The sequence below is a fragment of the Oryctolagus cuniculus genome, chromosome 5, assembly GCF_964237555.1.
Source record: "Oryctolagus cuniculus chromosome 5, mOryCun1.1, whole genome shotgun sequence".
NCBI lineage: Eukaryota > Metazoa > Chordata > Mammalia > Lagomorpha > Leporidae > Oryctolagus > Oryctolagus cuniculus.
Genome location: NC_091436.1, coordinates 124,230,340 through 124,250,829, shown reverse-complemented (window position 1 = coordinate 124,250,829; position 20,490 = coordinate 124,230,340). Strand labels below are relative to the sequence as shown.

Genomic DNA, 20,490 nt, shown 5'->3' with positions numbered 1-20,490 from the left:
TTATGGGCAATGTTCCCCCAACTAGACTGCAGCAGAATCACCTGTAGCACTTGATAAATTACAAATATCTGAGATTCTCTTCCCTGAAGATCCTGATGCATACAAGTGAGCCAGAATTTTAAAAATTCCCCAGGAGGTTCTCATGGGCCATGCAAGGCTGGGACACTCTGTCCTGGGAGAGAGTGCCCAGGTCTAGACTCAGGATCTCTGGGTTTCCCTCTCAGCTTGGGCAGAAAAGACCAGGATGTGGCCCCTAGCATGCCATCTTGAATGTGGTAAGGATTAAATATCTTCCTTCTTCAAAAGATAAGCAATTCAAAAATGCTTCAAAAACTCTATGGACACACAAGGAACCATTTTAAGGGATATAGGAAATAAGGCTGGGAAAATGAATGAAGGTCTAGTTGGAGTATCTTCAGTATTACGTAGAAGTAGTTGAACTTGATCTAGCAGATAGAGGCACCAGTGTGATAAAGAGGGTATTCTAGGGAGATAATGTTAACCATGATGGACAGGAGGTGAGAGAGGCTGCAACTAGGATGCCTTTTGGCGGAAGGGGATTCCATCTGTGGTGATGTAGTGATAAGAAATAAGGGAATAAATAACTCCTCTAGTAGAGATGATTGTTATTCTCCAGATCTGCTCCCCTTTTGTCCTGACAACACAGCTAATGACCCTTTCTAGCCTGTCTTGCACTTAGGAATGGCCACTGGGTTGAATTCTATGCTATGGAAAGTAGGCAGAAGTGATGTGGCCACTTCCAGACAGGCACCATGTAGAACTCTTGGGTGATCCTCCCCCTTCAGTCCCTTCCCTGTGCTGGCTGAAGGCAGAGTCCACTAGAGGAGTTGGAAGCCCCAGGGAGTGGCAGAACTGTAGAGCAGAAAGAGCCTGAGTTGGGAAGATTGCTTCCTATGCACTGTATCGAGCGACTGTGTGAACAAGCTGGTTGGTGGCTGTATCCGCAGTTGGCTGACACTGTTCAATATGATGCTTGAACAGTGAAAGCTCCAGCTTATGTTTCCTGTCTTCTTTGACCCTCAAAGCAGCTCTGCAAGACACATCAGATCCCTGCTATTATCCAGAAGCACGTGCACGAGGAGAGACCACACAATTCTCACCCTGCATTTCCCTTCTCCCAGAGTCCTGAGGGCAGGACTGTAACCCCACAAGACCATCCTGAGGCATTTACAGTAAGGAGTCACAGACCTACGGCACCTTTGGTTTCTGAGTCCAATCCCAAGGACACTATGAGCCCTCTATTTCTTGCTATGCCTATAAAATGTAACAGAGCTCAACCAAGGCAGGTGAGACTGACCCTGCCCTTTATGTGCTGTTTGCTGGGCCTTTGCTCTCTGTCAGTATCTGGAAGCAGAAGTGTGCATTGAGGGGAGAGGGGCCTTGGACTGAATCAAGAAACCTCCATCTGTTGCCATGACAACCTCCCAAATTGAATTTTTAGAGCAAAACTGGGGCATGGTTTTTACTTCCTCTCCATTCTAGGTAATGGGTTCCCAGTTGGACTCCATTCACCGCAATCCTCCCCTCCTCCAGCTTTTCTCCTCTCTTTCTCCAGTCTAACACTTGTTCCTTTTCCTCTTAGCAGGGGATAATGATAAACAGTACTGAAAAGCATCACCTTAAGGTCCATAGAAGTTGTTACAGGCTGCAGGGTAACCAGCACCAAACTTCTCTATGTTGCAGCCTGTGGGTGACCCAAGACACATGGCAAAGACCTCTCACTTCAGACACCCAGCTTACATAATTAATCACTTTCCTCTATTTCAAAATACGATTATTCCACAAGGAGAACATGAAATTATATATTATAAATAAAATTTCAAATAAAAGTTCAGATTGCTCAGTTTGCCATCAGAGTCTACGCCTGCTATGGTTCACACGTTTGCATCCTCCCAGGTCATGGTGTTAGAGGTCATCCACCAGTGTCATGGTATTAGAGGGTGGAGCCTTTGGGAGGTGATTAGGTTCTGGAGAGGAGGGGCTCCTGATGGGTTCAGTGCCCGGTTAAGGAGTGAAGAGACCAGAGTCCTCCCCTTCCACTGTGTGAGGACACACAGCAAATGACCCACACTGAATCTGCTGCTGTCTTGATCTGAGGCTTTCTGGTCCCCAGAACAATGAAAAATAAGTTGTTTTTAAACCACCTCATTTATGGCAGTTTGTCCTAGCAGCCCAGATGTATGAAGATAGAAGCCTGACTTGTATTTCTGTTAGTCTTCCCAGCATCCCCTCTCACCTTCTTTACCAAAACCAAGCAGAACCTTTAGTTCTCTGGAGCACATTCTGGCATTTCTTGTCCCTGAAACATTGTTCACACAGCTTGCTTCACTACAGATATCACATTGGTTTCCTAGCTCTCATGGCTTCACCATGCTTGCTGACTCCTCTTGTGCCCCGTTTCTCTCTCTCTCAAGTGGGCTTTTCTTACGGCATAGTCTTTCTTTACTCCTTCTCTGTGTTCCCTCCTCTGGGGAACTTACTGCTTCAACTGAGCCTCTAAGAAGAATTTCACATCTGTACCCCTAGCCTGACTGACTCTCAGGGATGACTCTCCAGCACTCTAAACCTGCACTTGATTGGCTTGGCGGTACTTCCAACTAAACAGCTCAAAAATCAGATTATGGTCACTCCTGTGCTCCACATCCATGGGTTGTGCCAACCATGGATCACAAATATTTGAAAAACAATGCATCTGTACTTAACAGGTGCATACTTTTTTTTCTTGTTCCCTAAACAATTACTTATGTTGCATATTTGTTATCTTAGGTATTGTAGTAATCTGGAGATATTTTAATGTATATTGGAGGATTTCATAGATTATATGCAAAATACTATGGTGTTTATATATGGGACTTGAGCATCCATTATTTTGTTATCCAAGTGAGTCTTGAAACCACTCCCCTGAAAGTATTGAGGGATCACTAGTTCCTCACAGTTCTATTTCTATCATAGACTAATAGGCTTAAAAGAACCTTGAAGCTCAATACACTTTATCAAGAACCTTGAAACTCAATCCATTTACTGTTCCAGAGGTGAGCTACTGAAACTTAAACTTTGGCATTCTTCACACATTTGCATAGATTTCTCCCAGGGTGTGGATCCAATTTTGTATTTACATCACTCTTCCGCACATTCTGCCTTCTAAACCTAGTTTGGACTCCTATTGCCTCTGGACAGGACCCCTGGAATTTCCTCCTTGGCCTCCTCCTCAAGGCCATCCTTGCTCTAATGTGGTCACAGTGAACTTGACCACAATGGCAACAACAGAAACAGCAGCAGCCTGTGTTCTATCTCACTTCTCTTCCTTGAGTTCCCATACCAGGTATACCAAAATGCTAGATGATGAATTTATCTGATCACAGGGCATCTGATCAGATGGCAGCTAGAGGTTTTGCAAAACAGAAATCCTATGACCTTATGATTGCTGATCCCATTTTATGGAAAAGAAAACATGGCCTTAAGAAAAGTCACACAACCCATGTGTGGCAGAGCAGAGCTTGGAACCCAAGTCTTATTTTGTGTTCATTGATCCTCCCAGGCAACCCAGCATGGGGCACAGAGCAAATCAGTCTCCTACCCTGTGTAGACAGCTCTGGTTACCCCCCATTCCTAGCAAGGAAGCAGCAGTCACTCACCTGCCAATGAATACCCCCTCCTACTACTTTTTTTTTTTGTCCTATTTCTAGCTGCTCCATTCTATAGGCTATTCACTTCAGCCAGCCTTGTTCACCCATGGGCCTTTAAATCCTCACCAACATACCTTTGCTGGAACCCACATGGTTACCTACTCCTAGACACATCTATGACTCCTGATCACTCTTTGAGGCAAAAAATAGGTCCCACCTCCCCCAAACTAGAACTGTAGCCCTCATTTGGGTCACACTGGTCCCTCCATCTGCATCCTTCATTTCCCTTCCTGTCACTCATATGTCACTGATATTTGTTTGCATTCTCAAGGGATGCTGGAACCCATCGTCTACTTTGATCACCCCCATGCTCCTACAGCTTTCATAGAATCTGGCACAGGGTAAGTGCCCCATAAACCTTTCTGTTAATTGGTTAATTGACTGAATGATTGTTTTCAATGCCCTGACTTCCCTACTTCTTTATCTTACTCATAACTCCTTTGTGCCTAGCTTGAAAAATTGTCACTGCTAAACAAGGGAATTTCAAAAAGTTCAAGGAAATTGTATGTTATGAAAAAAATTACACATGTTCTTCAAATTCTTTTGCATCATTTTCCACAAACTTGTTTATGTACCCAAGTATGGCTTTTTAAAAAAATTACAAAAGAGGGGTAGGAATTTGGTTTAGCAGCTACGACACTAATTGAGATCCCAACATTCTGATACTGGAGTGTCTGGGTTCAAATCCTGGCTCCACACCAAGTGATAGCTCAAGTACTGAGTCCCTGCCAACAATGTAGGAGACCTAGATTGAGTTCTCGGCTCGTGGGTTTAGCCTAGTACCACTGGGAATTGTTGTGGGAATTTGGGAAGTGGATAGCAGATGGGAGTGTTTCTCTTTTTCTCTCTCTCTTTTTCATTTTTCCCTCTCTCCCTTCAAATAAATAAAACAAATTTTTACAAAATTACAAAGGAAGAGAAGGAAATTACAAAGGAAGAGAAGGCAATTACAAAAGAAAAGTCAAAAACACCCCTTTCCCTTTCCCTGGTTTATTGGAGATCAATCTGAGTGATTCCTGCTATTAAATGTGTCTGCTGGCTGGTGCCGCGGCTCACTGGGCTAATCCTCTGCCTTGCGGCACCGGCACACCGGGTTCTAATCCCGGTCGGGGTGCCAGATTCTGTCCCAGTTGCCCCTCTTCCAGGCCAGCTCTCTGCCTTGGCCAGGGAGTGCAGTGGAGGATGGCCCAAGTCCTTGGGCCCTGCACCCCATGGGAGACCAGGATAAAGTACCTGGCTCCTGCCATTGGATCAGTGCGGTGCGCTGGCCACAGCATGCTGGCTGCAGCGGCCATTAGAGGGTGAACCAATGGCAAAGGAAGACCTTTCTCTATGTCTCTCTCACTGTCCACTCTGCCTGTCAAAAAATAAAAAAAAAATTAAAAAACCTTAAAAAAAATGTGTCTGCTTCAGCCTCCTTCATCTTGCAGAGCTCATGTGCCAAGTGGGGACTGAGCTGCGTGTTGCCCTACTATGCCCTCCAGGGGAGTCCAGCCTTGTTTAGCCATGGTCTGGGTTCTCTGTCTTTGATGAACCTTAGAATCACCCCAGGTTTGCTTTTTCAGAATACTGATGCCTGGGCCCCAACTCAACCTCTGAAATCTGATTTCTGGGGGCAAGTTCTGGGCAAGAGCATGTGAAGATTTATAGACTTTCAATCACTGAAGGCTGAGAACCATGAGCTGTGCCACTGTGTCCTGCAAGTGCTAAAATAACTACCACTCATAGTCTTCCCAGGCCCACAGAGTGGAGGAGTACTTCTAGAATGAACAATTCTATGTCTTTTCACTGAGAAGGATTCATTTCCATTCCATCAGCAGACCATCTATCTCATTTATTTTAAAGAATTTCACAGCCAAAACCAAGATAGTCACTGAAGGAAAATATGGTTTCCCTATGCAGTTGTCTTTCAGGGGACTGGCAGAGGAGCTGTCCCCATAATTGGGGCTGACCCCTCAGACCACAAGTAGCGTGAGATCATTCTGGCAGGAGAGACCCTTCTATATATCCCTCACACATACCCTGTCTTGAGAACACTCATGCTCTACCACTTGTTTTTCAGCATTCTCTGTCCCTCCAGTCTTGAGGGCAAAGACAACTGAGAATATCCTTTGTGTAATAGCTTTAGTAGAACCAGATAGTGAGGCCAGTTACAGTTTCCCTACAATTCACATAGATAATACATGTAAATGTGTGTCTGTGTGCATTTTCTATGAGAGTATCTTTGACTATGCCATGCTGGAAGGTTGTTGGAGAGGGGGAAGGGCAAGTTTCAACTACACTCTAGAGCCTTCTTTTTCATCCAGGGGTCAATATTTTAGGTACCTTTCAGTTGAGCCTGAGAGACTGCTCCTCTTCCCCAGAACCCAGTGGCAGGGAGGGAAATGAAGCCCAGAAATAATATCTCCATAAGGCTGCATGGGGAGACCAGAACAGTGACCCCAGCATCTTGATGCACCCAGGTACCAGAAGCCTTGGGAACGCAGCTATGTGGGAGCTGCCTTACGTGAGAGAGCAATGGATAGAAGGAACAGGCTTCCCTGGAACTTGAAGAGTCCAACAGTGGCCATGGGGTCTGCACCCTGTGGTCAGGTCAACCACATTATTTTAAACAGTGGCCTCTGGTGGCCTCCAGTTCATAGAATGGCTGCCCAGTCAGAGGTGATGAGATCTAGCTGCCATTGGTCTGCACCTGACTCCAGCAAGGAGCCAGTAGCAGATAGGACTGAGCCTGAGACTTCCAGTACATACCAAGGGAGGAAAGTCTAACGGTTTCACTTTCACAAGTTGGGCTACACAGGGCCTGCAGAGGAGGCCTTGCATACACCCTAGAATCATACACAGCTCATTTGGTGACCTATGGACTACTCATTTTAGCATTGCATTGGTAATAAAACTGTGACCCAAAGAGGACAAATAGCCAGTCCAGAACACATAGCTAGTGAACCTGCCCCCCAGAGTGTCACTCTTCCACCCCACTTCTGCGACCACTGACACAGGCCCAGCACCTGGCAACTCAATGGACCCAAGTGTGAAAAGTTTTTGGCCTACTGTCTAAATTGATGGACTCTGCCCCCAGCTGGAGGCAGTCAATAAAACCCAGAGAGACAACACAAGTCAGCAGGTAGGCAAGAGCTGACATTGCTGTCAACAACTTCAGCATGTGCAGACTCACAGCCATCAAGCTCCCAGCCCCTGCCATGGCATCTGAGATGTACTTCATCCACTCTTAACGCTAACACCCATGGGTGATACCCACAAAAGAGGCACTCGCCAGCACATTGCATGTGAATTTGGCTATTGGATTATTGACCACAATCAAAGCATAGATATATAAAGAAAAACAGAGGAGTTTAATGCGATAAAAAGAACTTCAACATACTGCTAACACTGTGCTTAGGTGAGCTAGCCAAGGTGACCAAGCCAGCAGAGCAGCTTTGGGCCATAGCAGGAGCATCACAAGGTCGGATCTTGTCTGTTCTGGAAGTCATAGGGTCCCACCACGGGTTGCCATAACTTGACTGCATCCTGCCCCATTGTCAGAGCCTTTCAGGTCACTCCAGAAATGAAACAACGAGCCATTTCCATCAGACAGTCAGCAGGATTCTGTTTTATTTCTCCTACACTGAATTGATGATTGTTTGACTAGATCAATCCCATGCACTGATTGTTCTGGAGTTCTGTGGAGAGGGCTTAATAGTCTGTCAGCATTTGTTAACCAAGCACTGTCTGGATACAAACTCTCTGTCAATAACACTCCTGACTACGATGCCCCTGGAAATTCTAGACATCAACCCACACTAGCAAGCCCACCTATTTCCACGGTGTCAGATGCTGCCCACTATTGGGCACACCTCTTGTCATGACTCAGAGGTTCTCTACCAGTATACAAGCTGGAGTCATGGGGGATAGGGATGAAAATACTGATTATGGGTCCTACCCACAGAGACTAGAGACTGATGTCATTGGCCTCAGAAGCAGCCTGGTGCTGCAAGCTTTAAAATCCCCCTAAAGGATTCATGTATGGAGCCAAGTTAGAGAACCACTTGTTTCTGTTGAAACCCAAGTGCCCTTCGGATCTGGCTAAAAAGCCCATGAGAGCATTTCTGGTATGGAAAGCCAAGACACTGTGGCAAAAAATGACCTACATGAAGGATCTCCATGAGTGAGATCCTGGTGGAAAGAAGTAGCCATCAAAGAAGGAGGTACCTTTCTCTGAAGGGAGGGGAGAACTTCCACTTTGTGGACTCAAGAGGCTTCCATAGCCTTGGCAGCTCATGACAAGAGCCTCGGGTGATTACTGACGTCATAAATAAGAATGTCAATTGTTAAATCAACAACAAGAGTCACTGTGCACTTGCTCCCCATGTAAGACCTCTGTCCTTAATGTGTTGTACTATGAGAATTAATAGTAAAACTAGTCTTCAAACAGTATTTTATACTTTGTGTGTCTGTGTGGGTGCAAACTGTTGAAATCTTTACTTAGCATAGAGTTGATCGTCTGTATATAAAGATAATTAAAAATAAATCTTAATGAAGGATGGGGTTGGAGAGGGAATAGAAGGTGGGATGGTTTGGGGGTGGGAGTATGGGTGGGGGGGAAGAACTGCTATAATCCAAAAGTTGTACTTATGAAATTTATATTTATTGAATAAAAGCTTTCTATAAAAAAAGAAAGAAACCCAAGTGCCTGTCCCCAAGAAACATTTGAAGCATGTGTGTCGGCCACAGATACTGAAATCTCAAGGCAGGACTGGGGCTGGAGGAGGCAATCCAGATGGGATGAATGTCTTGATCTAACACACTCAGCACTTCCTGGGCTTGTCTGTCCACACTGATTTCTGTTTTGCTTTGACTTCCTTGTTCTTTCCTCCCTTCAATAAACCACCCGCACTGCCTTTGGCAATCCTATAAACTTTTGTCCTCCATGTCTGATCAGAGTCCAAGCTACATATGATCTCATGTCTTCTCAAAATAGCCCTGCCAGAGAGGAAGGTGCCAGGCTTTTGTTCCCTAACGTGAATCAGGGACCTGCGGATTCAGCAAGGTTCTCTCTTCCGGGGGAACTCATATCATGGCCAAAGTCAATGTGTTTATAGCCATTTTCACTTTACAAAGTGCTTTTACCTGTAGCTTGCAGTTGACTCCTCGCAAGTCTATTGGTGATCATGTTTTCACAACCACAGTGATCACGTCTTCCCATTTGCCCCATATAAGAGAGCATTTTGAAAAGCACATGCAAAATGAAACTGAAAGGTTAGTTTATTTTGGTGCAACATTTTTTTTAAATCCATGCATAGTTTTTTCATAGTACATGTTTTCTATGAACTTGTTGAAGACCCCTGGGTTCCACCTGTTATCCCAGACGAATTGCTGGTAGCATCCTCTTTTTCTCTCAGAAGTGTCTTGGCTTTGACCCTTGCATTAAGTAGTCTCTTGCATTAAGAGGAGCGATTGAGGCTCATAGAAGTGAAATTTTTTTGTCCTTCAGCTAATTAGAGGCAGCAGCAAGACTTGAATTCAATCCTGTGTCTCCAAACCTCTGCCCGACCTACAGAATCAGGGTAGGGCTGACCTGTTTGACAATGGATAAAGAAACTAAACACCTGGGGAAACAAACTCTTAAATGTTCCCTAGAAGGGGAAGACTTGGAGGGCTTAGCAGGGATGAGCACATTAGCATGGACCTGTACGTTGTAAATCAGCATCATCATGGATGGCACAGGAGGGTCTCACGAGTAAAATTAGACACAAATGTCTGACAAATGGGAGCTTGGAAAAGAGCAAGAGATTCAGATCCTACCCTGCTGGATTTGAGGACTGGGTCTGAAGGCTGCTATCTCACTCTGGACAGTTCTCAGGCCCTCTCTGAACACAGGTGTTAGCCAGCCACAAATTGGGCTTCACCAGCATCCGTATTTCCCTGGACTATTCCAAGGAGAGCAAACTGCCACTCACCAGGTGCGCCGCCAGCCTAGACTTGCACGAGGTCACTGTGAATCAGGTGTATTTCTATTTTTCACGATTGAACCAACCCTCATAAGCAAGGGTGCTGAGGACTGAGTGGGAGAAGGCATTTGAAGGTGCTTCTTAAGTCCTATAATGCTGCCATTCATGACGGAGATGATGATGGTTAGCAGCAATGGCAGCAGCTGTGGTTAGAGACAATGTCTATTTATCCACAGGTGCAAAGAGTCCCGTGGCCTTGAAATTCACTGGCTGACCTCCGTGTGGAATGCCAGACCCGGTGGACAGGTAAGGTTGGGAGGGCCTTTCGAGGGGGTGTTGAAAATGGCCAACATCCTAACTCTGGGTGGAGTCTGCTCTGCCTGGAAAGCTTCATAGAAACCGACCCGCCCAGCCTTGCAAAAGCACCTCAGTCACCTGACACCATCAACAGAAGGCTTTTCTTCTTATGGGAATCCTATAGCTTTGAGAACCTCCAACTTTAGAAATCTGATTCTGTAAATCAGGACATTTGCTTCCTTAAAATGACAGAGTTCAAGGCCTGGTGGCACCTTTCTATCACAGTATGTTCAAGTCTTTGCTTGTCCCTGTAAATGCCAACTAACAAGCAGCTCAAGAAGTGCAGCTGGGGTAGGGGGAGCATCTAAATAGCTTTCTTATCTGATTTTTTCTGTTCCCCACATCAATTTGGTTTCTGAGCTAGGCATGGAGGCTTGCTGCCTGGCTGTCATGAATTCTTTCCTTGAGAGAGAGAGGCAGAGACAGAGAGGGAGAGAGGAGAGAGAACAGACAACACGAGCGTTTTAGAATTCTTTGCAAAGGGGCACTGGAAGCTGTGCCCTGAGCTTTACATATAACTGGAGAAAATCTCCGAAGCCACCAGCCTGAAGGTGCAGGTAGAAGTGGTCTCCATACCTAGGCATAGGGCCCAGGGCTCCTGCGGTTCTGAAAAACCACTTTATGTTTCAAACAGCTCCCAGGAACCTGACACCTTGCAAGCAGTCCTGGGGAATCTGAGTAAGTCCTAGAACAGCTTTCTTCAAGGACAGCAGCAAGACTCATCGCTTTGTTAAAGCTCTTCCTATTCACTCTCCAACCTGCAAGCCCAGACACGGGGGTTCAGAGCACTGGGCACAGCCCCCACCACCCCACTCTGCTCAGCCTCCGGGAGGATATGGCCTTGTCTATGTCCTGCCAGGGAACGTGGATGTCCTGCCCAGAGGGGTCCCAGAAACCTAACGGGGGTACAGCAGCTACTGTGAGAGAGCCCATGGGCTGAAAAGAGCAAGCGTCACTGAATGACAGGTGTCATGTTGAAATACAAATAAGATGGTAAACTCAGCAGAGGGATTCTATCAAACCTCTGGGGTCGGCCGGGAGAGAGGACACAGGACCCTTTCCAAGCAGAGAATCAGTCGCGATGGACTTTACAGTTATTTTTAGGAGACACAGAAGACCAGAAGACAGTTATCCATGCTTTTGGAGACATTAATAGGTTTTGAAGGAAAAAAAAAAAAGTCTTTTTTAATTAGCATGTAGATAGGGATCATTTGGACAAAATAACCTGTTGCCCAGTCTACGGACTTTTAAATTCAGCCCTGAGATCCCTGACAGATACCAAGGATTCTTCCCTTCTCTGCCTTCTGCATATTTCGAGGGAAACTTTGCATTGAAGTATCCCCCTCGCCCTCGCCCCTTTGTGAAAGGCGCGGGCACTCCCGCAGCCTGCCGCCGCCCCTCCCCAGGTCTCCCTGCTCTTTCTCGGCTGCCCTAGAGGCGAGTCCCCGCTGGCCTCAGGTTTCCCTGCCTCTGCCGTGTGGGCACCGAGCACTGATCTAATGTTTCCTTCTCATTACACCGGCGCGCGGGGAGCGCCGCCTGGCTCGCCCGCCGAGCTTCCCCCTACCCGCAGCGAACGCAGTGTAGCCGCTTTCATGTCAGCTTGTGCCTGCCCGGGGGAGCAAGGCCACTTAACGTGCACACTTTTCCTTCAGCTCCAGGCTGTGTCAGGTGACCTGGGAGGTACCTCGCTCTCTCGTTCCAATTACTTCGCATCCGCAACACTACCTGCATCACGGTCATTACGACCGGCTAATAACGTCGGGGGGTGGAGGGTTTGTTTTCTGCTTTGCAAGCCACAAAGTAAGAAAACACCTGTGTGCGTTTCGGTAACTCTTGAGCAAAAGAAAGAAAGAGGATTTTAAGAAATGTGTGTCTTTTTCTTTGCCGGAGATAACCGCCCCAAGATTTCCTTCCCTCTTAACTCCTGGCATTTTGGAAGAAAGGTTCACTCGTCCTTCCGGGCTCCTGCTGTCTCCCTACACCCCAAGACGTCCTCCTGGACCAGCCCCAGGTGCACAGCGGCAGCGCTCCCGACCCCAGCGGCGACCGACGTTCCTGCTGCAGATTTGACAAATCCGCGGGCCACCTTTCCCAGCAGCCCTCCACCTGTCAGATTGTCCCTCGCTCCATGCTGCCCTGGAGCTCCCGGAACGAGGTCCTGGCCCCCAGAAAGGCCCCCAGCCCGAGTCCCACAGCGATCGGCGCCGGGGCACGTGAGTCCGGCCCCAGGCACTGCAGGTGCGGCGGCACCCGGACGCCGACCTACCTTCACGAAGAGCTCGATCTCGGGGTCCCTGTCGTCCCCGTTAGCTGTCGCCGAGTCCATCGTGCTGTTGGCGCCCGGGGCCACCGTCCCGGGCCGCGGAGGCGCCACCTCTGCAGCGCAGGGGCCAGCCCTCTGAGCTCCGGCTCCTGCACGGCGGGGCTCCGCAGGGCAGGTTTTTCTTTTCTTTTCTTTTAAATCGTGTATTTCTCGAACTGGGGCAACGGTGTCCCAAGTGATTACGGGAGCAGCAGAGGAGTCAGGAGGGGCCGGGGGCACGGGGGAAGGAAGGAGGTTAAGGGATGACAACAGGTCCTGGAAGCAACAAGTGCCGGGCCGCCGAGAGGTGTCACAGTATCCGAGGCTGTCAGCGATCCCGCTGCCGCCAACGCGCCCAAAATAGCCTGCGGCCGCGGGGCGGGGTCAGGCCGGGCGGGGACTGCGTGGGGACACCCCGCGAGCTCCGGCCTCGGTCAGGACCTGGCCCACGCCCCACGGCCTGGCAGGGTGGGAGGCGTGGTCAGGGCTGGCTCAGGCACCACCACCAAGGCCAAGAAGGCATGCTGGGTGAGATAGGGGAGACAGAGAGAGAGGAAGAGGAGGGAGAGGAGAGGAGGGGAAAGGAGGGGAGGGGAGAGGAAAAGGTGACTTCCAATACTGATGTTTCTTTGATGAAATGTTAGCTCTTCCAAGTTACTCCATTGCTGTTCCCACTTGGAAAAGTGTCCCAGCCTTAGGGATGCTCATAGGCGAGAAGGGCAAGGACAGCAGGGCAGAAGGAAGACATCGCGGAACACAGGGTTTTTGCCATCCTCCAGCTAAGCGAATAGTGGGGCACAGAGGAGGAACAGCAGGGCAAGACAGGGGTTGCCTATAAGGCAAAGGGGTGGACCAACCTGGCAGGTGCAGCAGGAGCCAAGGATCCTGCTTTTCAGCCTCTGGCCCCCTTCCCCCACCCCACCCCACCCCGCCCGCCTTCTTTCATTTTCTTCTTCCTTCTTTAATTTCCAATATGATTTCATTTCTGCTCTCTTTCTTTAAAGGAGTTTTATACACATGCACAATGCATGCTCCAGAGGTGTTCAGTGAATTAATATAGTCTGAGCCCACACCTGCAATTGGCACTAGCCCTCACAAGTTCTGCCTGCTCACTCCTCTCTGCTTCCGTCTCCTCCACCAGGGTAACCAGTTCTGATTAATAAAACCATAGGGTAGTTGTGCCTGGAACCTGATGTCTGTTTCGTTTGCTCATCGCTGTGTTTGTGAGGTCTGTGTGTTCTGTGGTGCATTGACACAACGTCTCTATCTGTTCTCTTGATGGACCTACCGTGGATACCTCTGTTAAACACCTTTTGGTTGGAAACATGGACATTTTTCTCTTGTGCATAGACGTGGAATCATAGAGTAAGAGAGTGTCCTTAATAAACACTGTGGCTAGTTTTCTGTAGTGGTTGCACCAAAATACACTCCCATTCTTTATGTATAAATAAATAAAATTAAAATAAATAGTTAAAAATACTTACTAAGTCTTTTGCACCCCAAATTTTGTCAACTTCTCATTTTCCTTGCCTTTTCCTTAGTTAATCCTGTCGGTGCATTACCTTTCCTTACTTATCAATATTTATTTTTCCACAGTTTTCTAAGAAAAAATGAATTACTTAATAAAAAAAAGTGGTAGTACAATTAGGTGCCAGGTAAAATTGCTAACTTGTTTGGCTCTTACAAATAGTGACATGAGCCCAGTGTTACGAATGAGGAAGCAGAAGACTGGAGTATTTCAACTCTCCCGTCCTCCTGCTAGGATGGTGATGTCAGGATTTGAACCTAGAGAGACTGAGCCTGTGCTCTGGATTACTTTACTGACTGCTTCTCAAATGTAATGCAGACTTGTCCGAGTCACTTTGGTGACACAAAGATGTGATCCTGGTCTCACAGTTTGTTTCAGGATGACAGTCACAAGAAAGGACAACTAAAGCAGACACATGAATTGGCAATGTAAGTACTAGCTGGTAGACAACTATTTCCCAAGGTTGATGTGGAATGAGGGAAAGGCTTTACGGAGCAAAAGGCACAGGCGTGTAACCTTCCTGCAGGGTCAGACGAAGGTGGCAAGGTACCTGACCCCTCTTTATAGCAGGCTGTTTGCCTACTGACTCCAAATGCAAATGTCTCCTTCTCACCCAAGAAAACAGTCACCAAGCCCTACTTGTACTTAGTACACAACAGCTTAATCAAAGTGAGGCTTAATTGCTCTCCTCCCCCTTGGTTTCAGGCTTACATCACTAAAGCCTTTAGATAAACAGTCACCTTCACAGCTGTACTTCCTGAGCCAATGACTGCATACTCTGGGGAAGGACCAAGGTTACAGCCGGAGACAGGTGCCATCACTGTGTGATGCATCAGCTCACCACTTCCATGCACTGGAGTGTGCACAACATCTTAATAACAATGTGGCCAAAGTAAATAAAATTCATGCATGAAATGCCCCTGAGGTTTTATTTTTAATGATTATTTTCTTGGCAATGATCTAAACAATGTGTGGTATAACCTTCCTCTCCTTAATCCCAAACCTGGCAGGGTTAATTTTCATTTTCTCTTCTCCAAAACCTACTGTTTATCATGATATGGGACAGTTCACCTGTAATTATAGTTTCTAGAAAATCTCTCCCACTTGGACATCCCTTTAGATATTATAAACCTGTAGCTTTGATGTTATAAACCTTCATGTTGACAAAAAAAAAGTAAGAGTTCGCTTTGGTTATCAACTATTTCTATGGACATTTCTAGTTTTTAATTTCATGTGATGCTTTAGATTAAGATAAAAGGACTTATTTTTCTACTTTCTAATATCAAGGCATAAGTAGAATCAATCCTAGCTTCGTTCAGAGAAAAACACTGTACTACTAATTTCAGCCCACACTTTCACAAAAATGGTACAAGATTTGGATAAATTTTTACTGGGATAGCAGTTCAAAAGCATATTCACTGCTTTCTTTGGCAGCACCTATACTAAATTGGAACCACAAGGAGAAGATTAGCATAAGCCTGATAAAAGGATGACATGCAAAGTTGTGTAATACCTGTGTTTTCATAAGGTTGTTGAAAGCAAAATAATCACATATATAATAAGGTTTTGATATATTTAGATTAAATGATATGGCAATTGAAGCAGAAAGGACAATAGTTGTAAGGTTTATACACTTCCTTGAAGTGATCAATATTCACTATAAGTGCATTGAAAAAAGTTGATGTACATTGTAACTCTTAAAGAAATAACTAATAAGTTATACAAAAAGCTACAGTAAAAAGAAAATTAGCCAGTAGATAAGTTTAAACAACTTATTCAAATAATCCAAAAGGTAGAAAATGGAGGAAAAAGAGAACAAATAGAAAACTAACAATAAAATGCTAAGCCTAAATTTAACCTTTTCAATAATTGTGAAAATTTAAGCGATTTAAACACATCAATTAAAAGATGAGATTTAAAAAAAAAAGACTCAAAACCCGGGGCTGGCACCATGGTGCAGTGGGTTAATCCTCCGCCTGTGGTGCAGGCATCCCATATGGCCGCCGGTTCTAGTCCCTGCTGCTCCTCTTCCAATCCAGCTCCCTGCTATGACCTGGGAAAGCAGTAGAAGATGGCCCAAGTGTTTGGACCCCTGCACCTGCATGAGAGACCAGGAAGAAACACCTGGCTCCTGGCTTCAGATCAGCACAGCTCCGGCCATTGTGGCCACTTGGGGAGTGAACCAATGAAAGGAAGACCTTTCTCTCTGTCTCTCCCTCTCGCTGTAACTCTACCTCTCAAATAAATAAATAAAATCTTTAAAAAAAAAAATAAGACTCAAGACCCAATAATACGCTGTTACAGAACTCACTTCAAGCACAGTAATGTCAAAAAATCAAAAGTTAAAAGGTGGGAGGGCTAGCCCTGCCATGTAGTCACAAGTGAAAAGAACGACAGTGTTTGTTAACATAGGACAAAACAGACTTCAGGACAAGAAAAGGAGCAGGGATAAAGAAGGGTATTATATAATAAGAGTCAATACCCTGAGAAGATATAGCAGACTTTAATGCACATATAACTAATAACACAGCCCCAGTAAATGAAACAAAAGTTGAAGGGACCAAAAGGAGAAAGAAAAATAGACAATTATAGATAGAGACTTCATTCTCTCAGTAATTGAGAGCTCAAGTAGGCAACAAAACAATGAGAAGAAAATGTAACAATACTCTTCCAACTTGATTTAATTAAAATTTATGGAATATCCCATCCAGACAACAATGTAATATCCAATATTTTTAAGTGTATATGGAGTCTTCACCAAAACAGACCATATTCTAGGTCACAGAACAAATCTTATTAAATTTAAAAGAACAAAATCATACAAAGTATGATTCCCTGACATGATGGAATCAATTAGCTCAATAACCAAAGATATCCAGAAAACTAAATATGTGGGACTTACACAATACCCTGTAAGACACTGACTGATCAACAAGGAAGTCTCAGGGACAGTGGAAAAATTTTGAACTGAATGTAATTAAACACAAGCCGATCAAAATGTACGTGATGCAGTTAAAGCAGGGCCTGCAGGTAAGTTTATACATGAAGCACTTACTTTAGAAAAGAAAACTCTCTAACTCCGACTTTCAAATAAATAAAACTAATCTTACAACAAAACAAAAATATAAAGGGCTGGCGTTGTGGCACAATAGGTTAAGCTGCTGCCCGTGACACAAGCATGCCATATGAGTCCTGGTTGCTTACTTTCTGCTAACGTGCCTAGGAAAGCAGCAGAGGAATGCTAGAGTGTTCGAGCCTCTGCCACCCAGATGGAGTTCCAGGCTCCTGGCTTCGGCCTGGTCCAGCCCCAGCTGTTGCGGCCAATTTGAGAATGAACCAGTTGATGGAAGATCGATCTCTCTCTCTCTCTCTCTCTCCCCCACCCACTTCTGTCTCTTCCCCTCTCTCTCTGTAACTCTGTCTTTCAAATAAGTAAAAATAAATCTTTAGGCCGGCACAGCGGCTTACTTGGCTAATCCTCTGCCTATGGCGCCAGCACCCGGGGTTCTAGTCCCGGTTGGGGCTCCGGATTCTGTCCCAGTTGCTCCTCTTCCAGGCCAGCTCTCTGCTGTGGCCCAGGAAGGCAGTGGAGGATGGCCCAAGTGCTTGGGCCCTGCACCTGCATGGGAGACGAGGAGGAAGCACCTGGCTTCTGGCTTTGGATCGGCGCAGCACGCCTGCCGTAGCAGCCATTTGGGGGGTGAACCAATGGAAAAAAGAAGACCTTTCTCTCTGTCTCTCTCTCTCTCTCTCACTGTCTAACTCTGCCTGTCAAAAAATAAAAATAAAAATAAAGATTTATCTAAAAAATAAATCTTTAAAAAAAGAAAAGAATAAATATCTCAAATCAATAGTCCAAGCTTTCATCTTATTTTTTTTTAAAGACTTATTTATTGATTTGAAAGGCAGAGTTACAGAGAGGCAGAGGCAGAGAGAGAGGTCTTCTATCTTCTGTTCATTCCCCAAATGGCCACAATGGCTGTAGCTGCACTGATCCGAAGCCAGGAGCTTCTGCTGGGTCTCCCACGCTGGTACAGGGGCCCAAACACTTGGCCATCTTCTACTGCTTTCCTAGGTCATAGCAGAGAGCTGGATCAGCAGTGGAGCAGCCAGGACTCAAACCCACTTTAACACACTGCGCTACAGCACTGGCCCCAACTTTCATCTTAAGAAACTAGAAAAAAAACCACAAAGCAACAAAAGGAATAAAATGATAATGAAAAAATAGAAATTAATGGAACTTAAAAAAGAGAAAACAGAGAAAAAAAGACAATGAAACCAGGACTGGTTTTTGTAAAAGGTCACTAAAATTGAAAAACTCAAATTTAGAGAGAGAGAGAGAGATAAGTGTTACCAATATGTAAGGTTTGACAGATGAGATACCCCCACAAACTCCACAGGTACAAAAGACAATAAGAGAATACCACAAACAACTCTGTACATACATGAGACTACTTAGATGAAGTGGACTAAATCTTGAAAGGCAGAAATTAACAAAAATCACTCAAGAAGCAGCAGATACTCTGAATAGTCCTATATTTATTAAAGACACTAAACTCATAGTTGAAAAGCTCGTAATGAACTCCATCACACAAATAAGAAAGAATAACATTAACTCTGTACAATCTCTTCCAAAAATTGAGAAGAGGAAGAAATGGAGGTTTTGTCACCAGGATTTGTAAGGAATTTTCACAACCTAAAAATAAGAAGAGAAATAATCCAAATAAAACAACAGATGAAAGATCTGGACAGATTCCTTACCAACATGGTAAACCTATGGCAAATTCTTGCAAGCATATGGAAAGTACGCTCAACGTTACTCAGTAGACAAATGTAGATTAAAAGAGATTTAGCACAATATGCCTAGAGGATGGCTAAAATATGCACTCATGACAGTCCCATACGCTAGCAAGAATGCAGAGCAACTGGAGCTGTCATATAGAGTTGGTAGAAACAGAAAATTGTACAGTCATTCTGGACAACGGGACAATTTCATAGAAAGTGAAACCTATACTTAGAAAATTGGCCTCTTACTATCTCCTGGGTATTACCCTAGAGAAATGAAACCATACTTCATGCAAAAACCTGTGCATGAATGTGTATAGCATCACTATTTATTATCACCCTAAACTGGAAACAGTTCATATGCTTCTCAAGAATAAATGAATAAACAAACTGCAGTGCGTCTGTACCACAGCTACTAATGGGTGCAAAACAGATAAATCTCAAATGCATGTTACTAAGTGAAAGAAGCCAGTGTTCTCCAAAAGTTACACCTTGTATGGTTTCCTTTTTGTGACATTCTGCAGAAGGAAAATCTATTGGGATAGAGAGACCAGTGGCTGCTAGGGTTTGCAATAAGAGTGTGTTTGATAATCAGTGGGCAGCAGAAAGGAAATTTTTCAGGTAATAGCACTGTTCTGTAGCCACTTCGGGGTGGTGGTTAAGTCCATCTCATATGTGTTAAAACACAAAGTATTACACAGAAATTACACAGTATTTATAAATTACAAAGTATTACACAGAAACTGTATACCCCCCAAAAGTAAATTTTCTGTGTGCAAATATAAAAAGTGATCAAAATGCTTAAATAATTTTTTAAAAAGGTAAAGCAACCAGTGTCTATTTCCACATTCTCTTTCCATACATCATTTGTTTCAAATCTCTAACATCAAATCTCATCTTACCATGAATATCAGAAATGTGAAAATTAAAGAAAGAGTAAGAAAGGGAAGGAGGGTGGGAGTATGGGCTGGAGGGAAGGTAGGGTGGGAAGTATCACTATATTCCTAAATCTGTGTATATGAAATACATGAACCTTTATTTAATATAAATTAAAACAATGTAAATAGAAAAATAAAATAAATAAATTTATCTGTGTATAAATAAAAAAGAAATTAAACTGTTATAAAATAAAATTACATTTTCTATTCATAGAAAAAAAAGAAGAAATGTAAAAATCACTATTTTCTGAGACCCAGTGCTCCTAGTTATAGGCAGTCAATACAATAGAACAAATCTCAACTGATATAAAAACTAAAACAAGGAAAACATACATATTGAGACAGGGAGAGTATATATGCTGAAGGACTTGCACTGCAGTAATGGTACTCCTTGTGTGAAGATCTCAAATGCTCACCCAAGTACTGTCGGCACTTAAGCATAAGTGTATCATTAATCACTAGCCCCAATTCTATGTACCTTACAGTATTGAGTTAGATAATTCACCCTGTCCAGGGTTGCAGTGATTTCTATAAGAATTAAACCAGATTGTCCCACTCTTACATTCTCTACAGAGACAATTTCAGATAATCTCAAGGATTTGAGGTTTAAGTGGAGGGGACTGGTAGATTTTGATGAAAGCTGGGGAGGCACCAGTCACATTGCTTCTCTGGGGGAGGAGCAAGAGGGTATAAACAGAGGGAGGTGAGTCCTGGAGGGATTGCCCCTGGGTCACAAGTTGGGCTGTGAAGGACTGGGGTGCATTGCTAGTTCTGTATATTCCTTTATAAGTTATTGTGCCCAAGGGATGGACCCCCATTGCTAGTGATCTTTAAACCTACAACAGCCTCCTAGACTGGAGGTGGGTGGGATGGAAGCCAACAGTCCTTGTCATTCATCTCACTGATCCACTTTTTGCTCACT

At 44.8% G+C, this 20,490-nt stretch overlaps 1 protein-coding gene and 1 non-coding gene across 2 annotated transcripts in view; one reads left to right on the top strand and one right to left on the bottom strand.

Annotated features, from left to right (window-relative positions):
• Positions 1-12,753, bottom strand: part of CLIC5 (chloride intracellular channel 5) — a 106,741-nt gene extending 93,988 nt beyond the window's left edge. The window contains exon 1 of the mRNA XM_008263000.4: positions 12,282-12,753. Within this exon, the coding sequence (XP_008261222.1) occupies positions 12,282-12,341 (60 nt within the window). The 5' untranslated portion in view covers positions 12,342-12,753. The remainder of the gene's footprint in view (positions 1-12,281) is intronic.
• Positions 12,754-15,264: 2,511 nt separating this feature from the next.
• LOC127493336 (U6 spliceosomal RNA) lies at positions 15,265-15,369 on the top strand. The gene has a single exon (XR_007923389.1). It is a non-coding gene; the product is annotated as a U6 spliceosomal RNA (small nuclear RNA).
• Positions 15,370-20,490: the final 5,121 nt, after the last annotated feature.